The 14,934-nt window shown below is 46.2% G+C and overlaps 1 protein-coding gene across 3 annotated transcripts; it reads right to left on the reverse strand.

The window, feature by feature from the left end:
- Nucleotides 1-886: 886 nt before the first annotated feature.
- Nucleotides 887-14,913, reverse strand: LOC135090268 (vacuolar protein sorting-associated protein 72 homolog). 3 transcript variants are annotated; one of them, XM_063986883.1, is made up of 10 exons: nt 14,756-14,913; nt 6,824-6,991; nt 6,095-6,230; nt 5,730-5,850; nt 4,777-4,968; nt 3,907-4,085; nt 3,390-3,568; nt 2,590-3,092; nt 1,974-2,233; nt 887-1,542 (listed from the first exon to the last, which is right to left on the reverse strand). In XM_063986883.1, exons 2-10 carry the CDS (start codon nt 6,955-6,957, stop codon nt 1,432-1,434), a joined length of 1,815 nt encoding a protein of 604 aa, XP_063842953.1. In that variant the 5' UTR covers nt 6,958-6,991; nt 14,756-14,913; the 3' UTR covers nt 887-1,431. The 3 variants fall into 3 exon arrangements, with proteins under 3 accessions (XP_063842953.1, XP_063842956.1, XP_063842954.1); XM_063986886.1 differs by lacking the exon at nt 14,756-14,913 and adding an exon at nt 14,502-14,627; XM_063986884.1 differs by lacking the exon at nt 14,756-14,913 and adding an exon at nt 7,519-7,659.
- Nucleotides 14,914-14,934: the final 21 nt, after the last annotated feature.

Raw genomic sequence — 14,934 nt, forward strand, 5'->3', positions numbered from 1 at the left:
GTTAGGTGAGAGGTATACAGCACAGATCATTTATTATGAGAGTGACTCTGTAGTCGTAGCCAGATGGTGGAAAACTCGGAAGATTCAAGAGCGTGGGCACGAGAGCAGGTTAAGTCATTGCGCACATAAACGCAGCATCCAGCTTTGGATCGAAGATGAAGATAGAGAAAGTAGGAGGGAACAGAAAAGGGGCTACTGTCAGTTGCCTCACACACCTGAGTTTCAGTGAGGAAAAGAAGATGAGGTTTAGAAGAGGAGAGGTGGTGTCCTACAGATTGAAAATTATATCTTAGACCGCGAATGTTGCAGAAGTTAATGAAGAAAAGTTGAGGGGGGTTTCAAGACACTTAGGGTCTCCGACAGAAAGGCAGTCTGACCTGGGGACATTTATGGTCCCCTCCCCAGATGGGGACTCCGAGGCTGGTGTAGGAGTCGCCATGATGATTTTAAAATTTTTGAGTGAAGGGTGTGTGTGTTATTAGGTGCTTATAGTTTTGTGTGGAGGAAGAGAGTTGTCTTTAGAGGGCAGGCTGTGACTGCCCCCTTGTGTTGTGAGACACAAAGGGAAACGTTCAGTGAGGTCACAGCTGGGTTTAATGATAAGTTCACAGCACCCCCTGAACAGTGCTGCACACCTCACTGGGAGTAATTATTGTTTCGGCAGGTGTCTACTGCCTCCTCCTCTACCCCTGCCCCCACAAAATGAGACTGTTTCCTACCCTGCACCTACCCCAATGCAGAGACCACAGTAAAGCCCCACAGCACACACTGACCCACCCCTGCCCCTTCACAATGAGACCCCCTACCCTAGCAAATGAATAAGAGGGTTTTGAGGTGGCCCTACTTTAGTTACTGCTGCCAGACACACTTCAAAATAAAACAATACTGGCATTATTGTTTTTTTTATTTACATAGACAGTATGCTCTTCTTGTTTAATGTAGGTAGGTGGAATACTTGAGGGCAGAATTTATTTATGCAAAATAAGGTGATTCCTACAGCCTTGAGATGGGTGTTAACTTGTGATGGTGCCAAGGGGTATTGTATTTCTTATAGTAATCTTAATCAAAACAAATGATTGTATGCTATTTGGTGAGATAATGGAATAGAAACACCAATGTCAAACACACACACACACACACACACACACACACACACACACACACACACACACACACACACACACACACACACACACACACACACACACAGGAAAGCAACACATTTTTGGAGGAAAACAACTTCTAAAATTAAAGAATCTGAACCCTTTCACTCAAATTACATACAACAGTACATTATAAAATACACTAAACCTTACAAAAAAATAACAGAAGTTCTCTACTTTCACACACACACACACACACACACAGACAATAGGAGAGCTGGGGGCAGTAATATCTTTGAACCAGCTGAGTCATGTACCAACAGCCTCCCTATTTGAGGAGTGACTGCAGGTTGGTGAAGGCCTGGCTAGCGACTGGGCGGATGGTGAACCGGCCACCCTGAACCACCTGTACGTTTCCCCCTGTGGTTGTCTGCATCACCTGTGGGTATTGGATGATTACTAAACGGTTGGGGTTATGCTAATAGGTCTTAATTTAGAGTATATAAATCTATGTTTGCTATTGTTTGGATTTTATTATTATTATTATTTTTTTATTTTTGTTATTTTGTAGTTGCTTTCTCCCTCAGTGTTCGTCTGTCACCTGTGGGTATGGGATGGTTACACAGGGGGCAAGACATGCTATACAGGCAGGTGTGGTTGATGACTAATGAAACTATACACACAGACACATATACATAACTAAAATTGAACAGCTATACATAACTGTAACTATACATACATATATACAAGCACACAATAGCTGTACACTTGTATACACACACACACACACACACACACATACACACATCTAAAACTAGACACACACACATACTCACACTTAAAACTAGACATACATGCACACACACTCACCTGCACACCACTCCCTCCACCAGGTTGAACGATCTGAAGGTTTCCTGACGCATTGCTCTGCACCAGGAGGTTAGGGGTGCCACCCGTGCCGCCCTGGACCAGCAGGTTAGTGCCCCCGCTGCCCCCGACCAGCTGCAGGCCACCCGATGGGCCGGCACTGGTGATGACCATCTGATGGCCTGGCCGCACCCCACTGCCCATCCCTCGGCTCACTGTCTGGACCAGCTGCACCGTCTGGCCTTGCAGGCTTCCCAGACCACCTGAATAGTGAGGATAGGGATTATATTCTGAAATGTTTCTGAAATGCACCTCCACTACATTCAAAAGGCTCTAGTTGAAGTTACATGGGTTTTCAAGGGTGTTTTTGTGGTTCTAGTGACAGATTAACAAGATTTCTATATTATGAGAAGCAGTCTTCAAAACCTGGCTTATTATCTCTGTGGCCTTTGGAAATAGTTGTGGTGAGAGTAATGTGTCTCTGACTACAGGCCAAGGACACAAAAACACATGGAAACCTGTAAGAAATAGTGGGTACATGTGGCAGATAGATACCTTACAGTACAATGGTCAGTGTTTTCATGGACACCTCTGCTGTGATGGTGTGTGAGGTGTTTACCTGCATCGGCTGTGGTGGCAGTGGTGCGGGCACCCAGCTGCAGGGATGTGGCGGTGACAGAAGTGGTGGTGGGGATGGTGCTGGCGATGGCAGTGGTGGCAATGAGTGTGGAGGTGACAGGGGCGGCTGACCTCAAGATCTGTGCGACAGCAGCCACGGACGTCACGGCTGAGGTGGCGGGCGAGGAGAACGGCACAGAGGAGGTGTAGGTGATGCCCTGTGTCAGTGTGCCAGGTGTGGCAGCTGTGGCAGTGGTGGCAGCGGTGCGCAGCGTGGCGGTGGCCGTCCCCTGCTGTAGCGTGGTGACGGTGGGCTTGATGCTCTGAGCCGAGGCCCGCACCTTCTTGTACTCCCTCCTCCAGGCGAGCCACTTGGCCACCTGCTTGTTGTTGCGGTCGCCCTTGTCCTCCAGCTGCTGGTAGTACGCCTCTCGCAGCACCCTGAAGGCCTGCAGCGTGGCGTAAGGCAGCTGCGTCACAGGGTCAAAGTAACGGGCTGGCAACCTGTTATGAGACACTAGTCAGGGAAAGTGGCAATGCAGAATACCCTTACTCTTATCTCCAAATTATTCCCCAACAGGGGTTTTGCTGACACTTTGCTCTCTCAACATGACTACTTTCAAAGGCCACAGAGATAATTAGCCAGGTTCTCATGAGTGTTTCTCCAGTTAATAATGCAGAAATCCTGTTAATCTGTCACTAGAACCATAGAAACACCCTTAAAAACCTGTAACTTCAACCAGAGGCCTTTAAATGTTGTGAAGGTGTGGTGCATAAGTGTTTCAAAATGTGGACCAATACCTTGTGATGGGACAGATGTTCTTCTGCACGGCTTTGGGCTTGGTCTTGCGGAACGACCGTTTGAAGGTGACCTCATCAGAGAAGGTGAGGAAGGAACGCTCACATTTCTCGGCGGGGTCATCAATGTGCTTAGCCAGGGAGTTCTCTTTGTTCTCACCATTCTTTAGGCTCAAGTCTGTCTGTGTTGGGTAGGGAAAAAATATTTATGGTTAATTGATAGGAATAGTTTCAAGACTTGCAACAAAAGGAAAACTGTCCCATATATTAATACAAGGACTGCATTCTGAACTTAAGAGGAATTTAAATTTCAGTAATTGTTTTTCATGATAGCATCTCTCTCTCTCTCTCTCTCTCTCTCTCTCTGGTATTGATAATTTCATCTTTATTTTCTTGCTTTAAACCGTTACTCTTGGCCTTATCCTCTCTCTCTCTTTCTCTCTTTCCTCCTCTCTCTTTTCTCCCACCTCTCCCTTCTCCCATCCCTCACATCCCTCCCTCTCCCTCCCCAGTCCCTCACCTGCACCACATCCATCTCAGCAAGAGGGTCTGGCAGGGTGGGGGGTGGCGGGGGGCAGGGGGCATCCACCTCCTGGATGAGTGGCATGGTGGTGGACTGGTAGCGGATGAAGGAGCCTGTGAAGCCGCGTCGCACCACCTTGGGCTTCTTGCGGTCCAGCTCTGCCAACTCATACTTCTCTGGGGGGTGGACAGGGGGGAGGTTAGGTTAGGTTAGGTTGGGGGGTTGAATGCCTAAGACGAGTTAGTTGTCTTGTCGAGTTAGTTAGGTGTTGATCCTTTTACTTATTTTTTTGTGTAAGAGGAGCACTGGCCTAGGGAAAAGTAGTAAATAAAATAAATAAGTAAGTAAATAAATAAAACTATACTAAAAAATAAAAAGGGCCTTTGAAAACAGTTGTGGTGAAGTTACATGGGTTTTCAAGGGTGTTCTTATGGTTCCAGTGACAGATGAACAAGATTTCTACTTTATTAACTGGAGAAACACTGTTGGGAATGTAGCTTATCATCTCTGTGGGCATTTTGATGGTTATAGTAACAGATTAACAAGATTTATACATTAAGAACAGCAGAAACAGTCTTGAGAACTTGAGAACCCAGCTAATCATCTCTATAGCCTTTGAAAACAATCCTAGTGAAGTTATGCAGGTTTTCAAGGGCATTTTTATGACTTTAGTGACAGATTAACAAGATTTATACACTAAGAACAGGAGAAACAGTGTTGAGAACCCAGCTAATCACCTCTACGGCCTTTGAAATTAGTCGCAGTGGGAAAGCAAAGCATTTCAGAACACAACCCATTCTAATGCTGGTACAAGAGACACTTTTGCTCCAGCACGTCAATCCAAGCAAGCTCCTATGACAGGCTTACCCAGGGACTTCAGGTTGGCCTCCTCAGTGATCTTTGCCTCTTCCAGCAGCTCCTCCTGGGTGAGTCTGGGCAGGCTGGGCACCACATCTTTCTTCTTCATGGCCCGCTTCTTCTCCACCTCTGCTCGCTCTCTCTGCCGCTTCACTGTCTCTGCCGATTTCATCTGTGTGGATTTCCGGATGCCCTTCTTCTCTGCAGGATAAAGAGAGAGTTGTGGATGTATGTGATTTTTTTCTTTTTTACGTAAGAGGAGTATTGGCCAGGGAAGAAAAGAAATTAATTAGTCACGATAAAAAATGGGTTCAATGAGGTGCCAGTCCCAAAAGAAGGGTCATGCATTATCCAAAATTGGGGGATTATTTTATACAGGTTAAGATAGAAAGGGAAACATGGTATCTATTTATGGAAGGAGTGAGAGGGGGGCAACATGAAAAATGTGCTTATTCCGTGCAGGTTATGGCAGTAGAAACATGACATTTAAGATTTATGAGCCTTAAATAATTCAGCTTTTAAACAAACCAATTAATCTTTTCCTTCATGCAGCTAAAACAATAACACAAAGGAAGAGCATAACCAAATTCCTAGCATTACATCTTGAAGAGGGAAAAATTACCGTCAGAAACAGTAAAAATGTGAATCTTAAGCAACTCAGCCTTTAAACAAACCAATTAATCCTTTCCTTCATGCTGCAAAACAATAACACAAAGGAAGAGCACAACTGAATTCTTAGCTTTACACGTTCAAGAGGGAAAAATGACCATCAGAAAAAGTAAAAAAGTGAATCTTACACAACTCAGCCTTTAAACTAATAAATCCTTTCCTTCAAGCAACACAACAAAAGCACAAAGAAAATTCACAACTCAACTCTATCTTTTAACCATCAAGAGGGACATCAGCCTCACAACAGCCTCAGAAACAGCAGCAGTGTGAAGTGAGCCTATTCTATCACTCACCCAGGGCTGTGAGGTCAAACACTGCCGGCTTCTTGCTCACCACCTTCTTCTCCTTGACCTTCTTCACAACGGGAGCCGAGGAGGAGGAGGTGGATTTGGTCTTGGTCACTGACTTGGGTTCCTGGAAAGTGAAGTGCAATACTCTAGGTAAACGAGAGAGAGAGAGAGAGAGAGAGAGAGAGAGAGAGAGAGAGAGAGAGAGAGAGAGAGAGAGAGAGAGAGAGAGAGAGAGAGAGAGAGAGAGAGAGATCTATAGAAAGAAATAAAATAAATAAATCCAGAGAGAAATAAAATAATAAACTCATAGAGAGAGAAAGAAATAAAATCAAAACAAATCCATCAACCTCTCAGGCCTATCCACACACCTTATAGGCCTTGGTGATGAGACGCCCGCCCTTCTTTTTCCCCCCCTTAGCGTCCTCCTCCACATCTGAAACTGGCTCATCATTCTCGTCAATGCTGAAGTCGGAGTCCACCTCGTCATCCTGCTCCACCTCAGACCTGCGGAGAGACATCCACTCATCCACCTACTTGTCAAACATCCACTTAACTGCAAGTGTATTTCTTCCCCTTCTTTGTGAGGGTGTCTGTCTGTTTGTTAGTCTGTCAATGTAAAATAAGTAAAATAAATACAAAATATAGTCTGTTTACAAATATACAAGTTTTTGGGTGTATATCTGTCTGTTTGTTAATCTGTCAATGTCTGATCTATCCACAAATATATGTTTTTGGGTGTGTATCTGTCTTGTTACTGTTTTGTTTTGTTTTTATTGTTTTTAAAGTTTTTATGTCCTGTTACTCTAGTCACCATATAGTGTCCAGCTGAAATCCACACTAATTTACAAGTTTTTGGGTGTATATCAGTCTTGTCACTGCATACTCTGCTGAAAATAAAACAAAAGCTTCTGAGTATCCTGTCTTGTTGCTGTATACTCTGTCCACACTAATACAATAGCTTTTGGGTGTACATCTGTCTCATCACTGTATACTTTGTCAAAAATAATATAAAGCTTTTGGGTATCTCTCAATCTTGTCACCAGCCCTCCCTTGTCTTCCCACTAACCCTCCCTCACCAGCAGCCTTCAGGGACTTACTGGTAGTCAACATCATCGGCCTCCTCCATGAAGCCTCCGTAAGTGGTTTTGTAGAAGTCGTCCTCCTCCTCCTCCTCCAGCAGGCGTGACATCTTGGTGCCTGCATTGTTTCGCCGTTCACGTCCGGCTGCCATTGCTCCTCTGTCCCCTCAATGCCCTTGTCCTTCACTGCAACCAAGGATGTGGGCAAGTAAGTAAATGGTGAAAAAAGGTGAGTGAAGGTAATTCATGAAACAAGAATGCTGGATAATCTGACAGAGGCACAGTGCAGGATTAAGTTCTAGATAAGTGAAATAAATACAAAATATAACCTATGTAACTGTAAACTGAGTAAGATTTTAAAGGTATGTGAAATAATTACAAAATATTACCTATGAAATGGTCAACTAAGTAAGATTTTAAAGATAGGTGGAATAAATAGTGAAATGCAACATATGGCACATTCTTGAATACATTAATATTGCAGTTACAGAAAGGCCAAGACTATTATGATGTATTACAAATGTTCAGAATGCCAATCAAGAATTAAGTGTTCTGAAATGAATGATGAAGGCAAAACAATGAAAAATAATAATGCTGGGAAATTAAAAAATAACAACAATGAAGAAAATGAATAAACAAGACGAAAACAATCAAATATGTAAATAAAAAACATAACTCACAACAAAAAAAGCAAAACCATTACCAAAACACACCTTTCTTTTTCTTTAACGAGCTGAGTAAGTGTTTAGTGATCTTGTACAGCAGTGTTGCATTCCCCCGGCCACTCAGCAGCTCTCCTCTCCCACTACTCCCTCACTCACACATCACACACATCATCACAAGTTGACACCCCAGGAGGCACCAGTGGCACCTCCTCTCTTGGCCTCACACCAACCAATCTTTGTACAAATACTTCTCCCTAACATGCCACCAAGACTATTTATGCAAAATACACACTATAATCCTTGTACCAAAATAAGATTGAGGAGTTTGGTGGCAGAATACAAATATTTGGCAGACAACTAGATTACAAATGTTCAACAGATCCCTTATCCCTTAAAGAGCTTGGAGGAGTGTAATAATTCTTGTACGTGAGTAATGTACAAACTGTGAAGGCCTGACAGAGGATCACAATAGACTTCTGCCCAACTTACTGGCTCACAATAGGATCCCTAGAAATATATTTGTACTGAGCATGTAGTAAAAATGAAACTCTAAAACATATACAGTGTCTCAAGTGGGTAATGAATAATAAAACTATACACATCCTGAAGGGTTTGTACAATTCATCAGAGGCTGAACCTTACAAACTATGATACAATATTGGTAGACTGAAGTAGACTGGTAAAAGTTACCATTACATCTAAAATAACTCCCCCACAATTGAGGCCATCTAGTCAACCAGGGAAAGGAAGGAATAGACTCTCCTACACTAACTGATTGGACACTCGCCGCGCTAAAACATCCATGATTGTATTGACTGTCGCCTTGGGTATATTCATGTTCGTCAGCTTACTCCTCACAACTTTACTCTTCCTCTTGTAATTCTCCTGGTCACTGGCTAGGTCATCAAAGAGAGGACTCTCAGTGCCCTTAGGAGCCTTGCCTTCTGCACCTTCCTTCTGGTATTTCTCCAGCACTTTGATGTCACTCTTAAGCTTGCTGAGTTCCTGCTGCAGGTACGACGCCTTCTCTGACTTCTTGATGTTCATGGCTGCCTCAAGGTAGTCCACCTCCTCCTCCACCGCTCCAAGCTGGGAGTTCTTCACCGCTTTCCACTTCTGGGCAGAGGTCAGGTCCAGTTTCAAACTGTGCAGTTCATTCTGGAGGCTCAGCACAGCAGGACTCTGCTCCTTGGGATTCTGTTCCTTGGTGTGTTTGTTGGAGGGATCAGGAGCCTCTTTCACCTGGGAGTACTTCCTCTTCAGGTACTGTCTGTGGCTGGACTCAAGCACCTCCAGGCAGCTTGTGTCCAGGAACTTGTCTATTGCCATCTTGCTCTGCAGCCTGGTCTTCATGAGGGTCATCATGAAGCAGGCGTGCAGCAGCGACTCTGGATGGAAGGTGATGTTCCTGATGGCCATGAGGCACCTCACGCGGTTCTTGAACATCTCCACGTTGACGGTGTTTGAGCCGCCCGCTATCAGCTCCTCCTGGTTCTCCTGCCTCCAGCTGTCATACAGGCTCAGCAGCTCCCTCTTGGTGACCACTGATGACCCCACACTGGCGTTGGCCGCATGCTGTGCCGAGCCGTGCTTCACCATCACCTGGATGATGTTCTCCTCGCTCTCCCTCGGCTCCCTCACTGCAGGCATGGCTGCCGAGTTGTCTGCCTTTTTAGAGGACCGATCCTTCCTCACTGCTGGTTTATATATGTCAGATTTCCGGTTCTTCTTTTTCTTCTTCCAAAATGCATCTACTAGTGAAGGGGCCATGTTGCTCTCATCCAGCCAGCTGTCCTCCTCGCTGCCCCGCCCGGCCCACCGCACCAAGTACCTCAGGTGCTTCTTCCCTCGACTATCATGAATCTCTTGAAAGTCCATGATCTTCTCAATGTCTAGGTCACCCTCCTTGGTTGATCTCTTTTCCTTGCGAGGAGAACTGACCTCCCTCATGTCCCTGTTGGTAATTCTCTCATGCCCCTTTTCATCCTTCTTTTTCCACTTGTCTCTCTCTTCCTGCTCCTCTATAAAGTCAGATTCTATCTCCTCTTGGTCAAGCTGTGACAGCATGTCCTCCTCGTCCTCCTCCAGCATGCCCACCTTCTCAATCTCGTGCAGGATGTCTCTCTCATACTCATCCAAGGACTTCCTGACACTCCTCCTCTTTCTCTTGCCCACACTCTCCATCTGGTGACTCCTTGGCACGTCCAAGCTGGCCCTTTCCTTGTACTTCTTGAGAGGCTTGGTTTTCTTGAGTGGCACAACCTTGAAGTTGGCAGTCTTCTCCTCCTTTGAGCCTTCACTGTGGTGCCTCATAGCCTCAGTCTTCACCTGCTTCTCTGCAGTGGAGGCATCACTCTCCCCGGTGCTGGCCAGGGCACCCTCGGCCTCTGTGGTGCTGCGACGTGACGGCCCCGAGATGGACAGGAGGTACTTGATGTCCTCCAGCCAGTCCTCCTGCAGGTACATGATGGCATCCTCCTTGCTTATCCTTTGTATCTGCTTGTACTCATCATGGAGCTTAACAGAGGAGGACATGAGGGTGCCCGCCGGGATCCTGATGGGGGCAATGCAGCGCTCCGCCATCAGCTCTTCCACGCTCCGCAGCAGATCTGTGACAAAGGTGTTGCTGCCCAGGGACATTTTGTTCTTGAGCCACTTGGTGTAGAGGTGCACAATGTCCCCACGGGTGATGCTGCCCTCGCTGCCGCACGTCAGGAGGACCTCGTTGGTCAGGTCATTGTCACCCGCCTCGTTGGCATAACTGTAGTACTCCTCGTCACCCGAGTCCTCTGGTTTGGCGCCACGCTTCTTCAGGGTCTTTCTCACTCTCTTTGGGGAGACCTCACTTGGCGGCGTCATTATCTCACGCTTTATTTGCACCGGGGACTTTTCCTCCTTGCTGTTTGGACTATAGCCTATCCTGACGGGCAGCAAAAACTCCTTCTTGAGGCGGAAGGTGTCCGTGTGCCTGATGGCGGCCACGCTGGTGAGTCTGATGACAGTTGAGAGCAGGTGTGTGTTGTCCAGGATCTCCCTCCCTTTCATCTTGAAGAGCCTGATTGCCAGCGACGTCTTGGTGGCCTTCCTTGACATGTAAAACTCATGCAGCTCCTTTATCATGCCGAATGTCATCCGCACATCCTTCACCCCGTCAGAATTCAGGTCATCCACGGTCAGTCCGGCCTCGGCGCAGTAGTCCCCGAGGTAGCAGTTGGTCTCCTTAAACATTGGGACCAAGTGACCGTCCTTGTATGTGTAGGTGGTGAACTCATTGCTTGGCTTGTTGGTCCGTGATATCGGCTTCTTCACCTTAACTCCTGGCGGCGAACACCCCTTGTCTTTGGGCTCACTCTTCACCACTGTCCCCTCCAGCCCCTGCTCCCTCTCCCTACGTTCATATTTCACCGGCGATGCTCTCCCTGGACCCAAATCCTTTCTCTCGTACTTCATCGGTGACCTCTTCTCCCGAATCCAGTCCTTGTCCTTCCCGTCGTCCTTCAGCACTGGGAGGGGAGGAGGGGGACGTGGGGCCTCGTTGTTCCTCTGCATAAACAAGCACTTGATCTCAATGGACTGGATTCCCTTGGCGCTTGCCTTACGGAGCCTGCCACTCTTGCTGATACCTAGTGTGCCGTCATAAGAGCTCCCTGTCCCGTGTGGTTTCTGTGATGGTTCGGTGCTGCTGGGGGTCATGGTGCCCAGTGGGGGTGTCTCCATGCTTCCCATGTCCTGGTTTTCATTTACTTTTCCCTCAATCTCTTTAATCTTACCAGGTGAACTGTTAATCTTTCTTGTAGATCTTTCTGTTTGATTTGTTTTTCTTCGCCTTTCCTTCTCGCTGTCTAATAAACTTCTTTTCTTTCTTGGCGTGGTGAAACTTGGCCCATTCTCCACAATGCTGTCACCTTCCCCGGTATGCGTGCTCTCACTCAGCTCGCTCAGCACACTGTCACCCTCATCAATCATCAAGTTGCCATCACTGTCCTCACTCTGCGTGTCATCGTTGGCCATCTCCTCAAACTGGGAATATTCTGAGTCTGCTTCCTCCTTGCCAGGGCTTGTCTGCTCCTCATCCTTCCTTAGCTTCCTGTTCTGCCACCTGCTGATTCTCTTGTCCTTGTTGATCACCTTGTTTCTCTTCAGTATCACCTGGTTGTCGTCGCTGTCCAGGCTCTCATTGAGTTTGTTTTCTTGGTCTTGTTCAGTGTCTTGCTTTTCTCTGTGGTGTGATGTGGATTTGTCTTCTTCATCTTGTTCTGTGTCTTCGCTTTGTGATGCGTCATTATTGGATTGTGCGTCTTCATTTACCTCCTTAGTCTTATCTTTATCAGTGGTTTCCTTCTCTTTCCCTTTACTGACAATCACACTCCCTCTCCTCAATCTTTTGTTTTTAGTGTATCTTCCTGTTTTCTCCGTTGCTTGTCTGGTTTCACTATCATCTTTATCTGTTTCTTCCAATTCCTCTTCAGCATCACCAGTGACTCCCTTTTCTATCTCTTTATCTTCCTTCTCCTGTTTAACCTTTGCTAAACTAATTCTTCTACTTCTATTCCTTACAATTTCTTCTTCCTGCTTGACTATCAGGCTTCCTCTTCTTGTTCTCCTGTTTCTTGGAGTTTCCTTTTCAATTTTAATATCAGCCTGGTTTTCTTGTTTGTTAGTGTCAGTTTTCTTTACTTGGTTTATAATTTCCTCTTCCTCCTCCTCCTCCTTGGTTCCTCTTTTCCTGGATTGTTTCTCTCTTTCAGCCTCCTTTTCTATCCTGTCTCTTTGCTTTTCCTCCTGCAAGGCTAACATACTCGCTCTTCTGGTGCTAATTCTTCTCTTTGTTTTAATGGCACCAGTAATTTGAATCTCCATATTGGTCGGTTTTGTGTTTTCATTAATATTTTGTTTTTTCTCGTCCTTAGCCACCTCACTAAGTTCTTTGGCTTTGTGGTTATGATCCTGCTTTTCTTCCTCTAACTTTTTCCTGTTGTCTGCTCCTCTATTTCTTCCACTTGTTTCTCCCTTTGTCTTTCCTTCAATCTGTTTGGTTTCATCTGCAGTGTCTGGCTTTTCCTGTGCTGCACTTGCTCTTCTTGTGCTTGCTCTTAGTCTTGCTGGGGTTTCAGTTTCAGCTTTAATCACAAGTTCTTCTTCCAGGTCAAAATCTTCCCCTACATTGTTTTCTTGATTGTGTTGATGTTTCTTTTTGTCCTTCTGGCTTTTTGCTCTGCTGTCGTCGTGCTGTTGCCCTTGTGGTGCAGTGCTGGCTCTTCTGTGTCTTCTAGATCTGTCTGTTCCTTGCTTTGCCTCCTCAGGTTGTGTCTCTTTCTCTTCCTTGACTGTCATGGTACTTGTTCTTCTGGTGCTGATTCTCCTCTGTGATATCTTTGTTGGATCAGTCTCTGCTAAAGTTTGTGGTCGTTCATCCTTCACCTCCACTTGATCACTCACTGTACTCCTCTGTCTATTTCTATCACTTGTTTTTTCTTCAGTTTTGAACAGTGTTTCTTGGTGTTCCCCCTCAATTACTTCCTTTTCTTCTGTTTTATGTATGTTTTCTTCCTCATTTTGGTTTATTTCCTTACTGATTCTTCTTCCCTTAACCTGCCTTTTGTTCTCATTTTCCTGTGTTCCTCGCTTTACTCCTCTTCTGGCCTTTCCTTGCTCCTCATCTCCTTCCTTCCTTGTTTCTTGATTATTCTCATTTTTTATCATAGCATGAGGTTTCAAGTCCACAGCAGGTTCACTCTCGGAATACGTCTCGTCATCGGTGCTTTGTCCAGCTGCTAGAGTCAGACTGTGGCCTGTTCCCTTCCTCCTGGCTACTGACGGCAGGACAAACTCAACATTATCAAAGGACTTAAGCTTCATTTTCAAGTATTGGTTCCCTGAATGAATGGTGGCGAGAGCTTTCCTCCGCTTGAGAACAGCCTGGATGCTCTTCAGGTCACCGTTTTCCACTGGCTCTTCCGTTCTGACTCCACTCAGCCGCTGAATCCACCGAATCACGTATTCCTTATCCCACATTATCTGCTTGGCGAAATCCGAGAGCTCCTTAACCACGCCGTTGCAAATCTGCACCTCCTTGATGGCCATTCTCTCGAGGAAGCTGACAGTACAGCCGATGTCGTTACACTGCTCTCCTATGTAATCTGGGTCATCTGGGGAGGGAAGATGACGTGGTTTTTTACTCAGTTCCAATCCTAAGCAATCCAGCGAGTCCTTCTCCTTTTTATCCGTGCTTTGTCTCCGCTTGTTTGGTGCCTGAGCGGAGGAATGTGGGGTTCTACTTCCCAGTGGGCTGCCTTCTTTTTCCTGCTTTATTCTCTTCCGTGGTGAGGCAGATGACCTTGAGTGCCTATCATGCCCTGCCCGGTCCTTACTCCTAGCACTGGGTCTCCTGCCCCCCTCAGATCTCCTACATGACATATTCTCTGACAAAGACGAATCATCATCATCAATTTCAGATCTAGCAGAATTCTGAAAGATTGAGAAGTTGGACACTTCAACACCATCTTCAGGAAACCCTTCAAAGAGGACACTGCTGGAGCTGCCTTCAGAAAACCCCTCGAAAGTCTGGCCACTGGCGTCTGAGAACCCATCAAAGTTAGGAATGAGATCCTCGGGGCGTCTGAGCATCATATCATCAAGGGTGGGTGGGTACTGTCTAATATAGAGTGGGGAGCCTGAATTCGTGTGGGAAATATACACAGGCACACCATTCACCATTAACGGTATGCAGTCCTCATTAGTTTCCTTTGGGGGGATTACCAAAACAACACTCCCCTGGGACTCAGCTTGCGGGGAGGCGGGGGTGGGGTCCTGGGGGGGGTCACTAGTGTCTTCCTCCCCACACACTTGATCCTCGGTCTCCACACTCACACGGGAATTCATTTTGACCTCGTGACCTCGCTGCAATCACTCCATGGGGTCAGTGCGTGGGAACAATGGGATTTTGAGGGTGAAGTTAAGGTTAGCTACACTGGTGGGTGAGAAGCACTGCCGGCAAACCTCTCACTCTTTCTCGCAGCTCTCTCAATTACCTCTCCCGTCTTTCCCTCGTTCTTGCTCTCACTTTCTCTCTAACAACGAGGCTTTTAGGGTGAAATTAGGGGTTAGATACACTGGCGGGCTTGGGGGTGATGTAAACAAACGCTAGGATGAGAAGGAGTCCTGACAAACTGCTCCCTCTCCCGCCCTCACACTCTCTTACCTCCCGTGCCTCTCCCTCGCTCTCCCTCTCACTCTCTCTCCTCCCTCCCAACACCCAGGAATAGCTATAGGTCTCAGAACTCACCTCCAAGTAATCCTGTGTGGTCAAAAGGCGGTATTCCTCGGCTTTTTTTGGTGTAAGATTTGCTATTCGTGATCAAAACAAACTAAGTATGAGAGGACTTTCATGCAAAATTTCCTACCAGACTTTTCTTATTTAGTGTTGTGTTTCTCTTTTTTCTCTTGTAATTTGTGTATTTTGAA

Source organism: Scylla paramamosain, chromosome 34 (genome assembly GCF_035594125.1).
Source record: "Scylla paramamosain isolate STU-SP2022 chromosome 34, ASM3559412v1, whole genome shotgun sequence".
Lineage (NCBI taxonomy): Eukaryota > Metazoa > Arthropoda > Malacostraca > Decapoda > Portunidae > Scylla > Scylla paramamosain.

Coding starts and splice junctions, on each gene's coding strand:
- LOC135090268 (XM_063986883.1), bottom strand. CDS start 6,957: ATGGCAGCCGGACGTGAACGGCGAAACAATGCAGGCACCAAGATGTCA. Junction 6,231..6,823: donor GCCGATGATGTTGACTACCA/GTAAGTCCCTGA, acceptor GTCTCTCCGCAG/GTCTGAGGTGGAGCAGGATG. Junction 2,234..2,589: donor TGCCACCACAGCCGATGCAG/GTAAACACCTCA, acceptor CTCACTATTCAG/GTGGTCTGGGAAGCCTGCAA.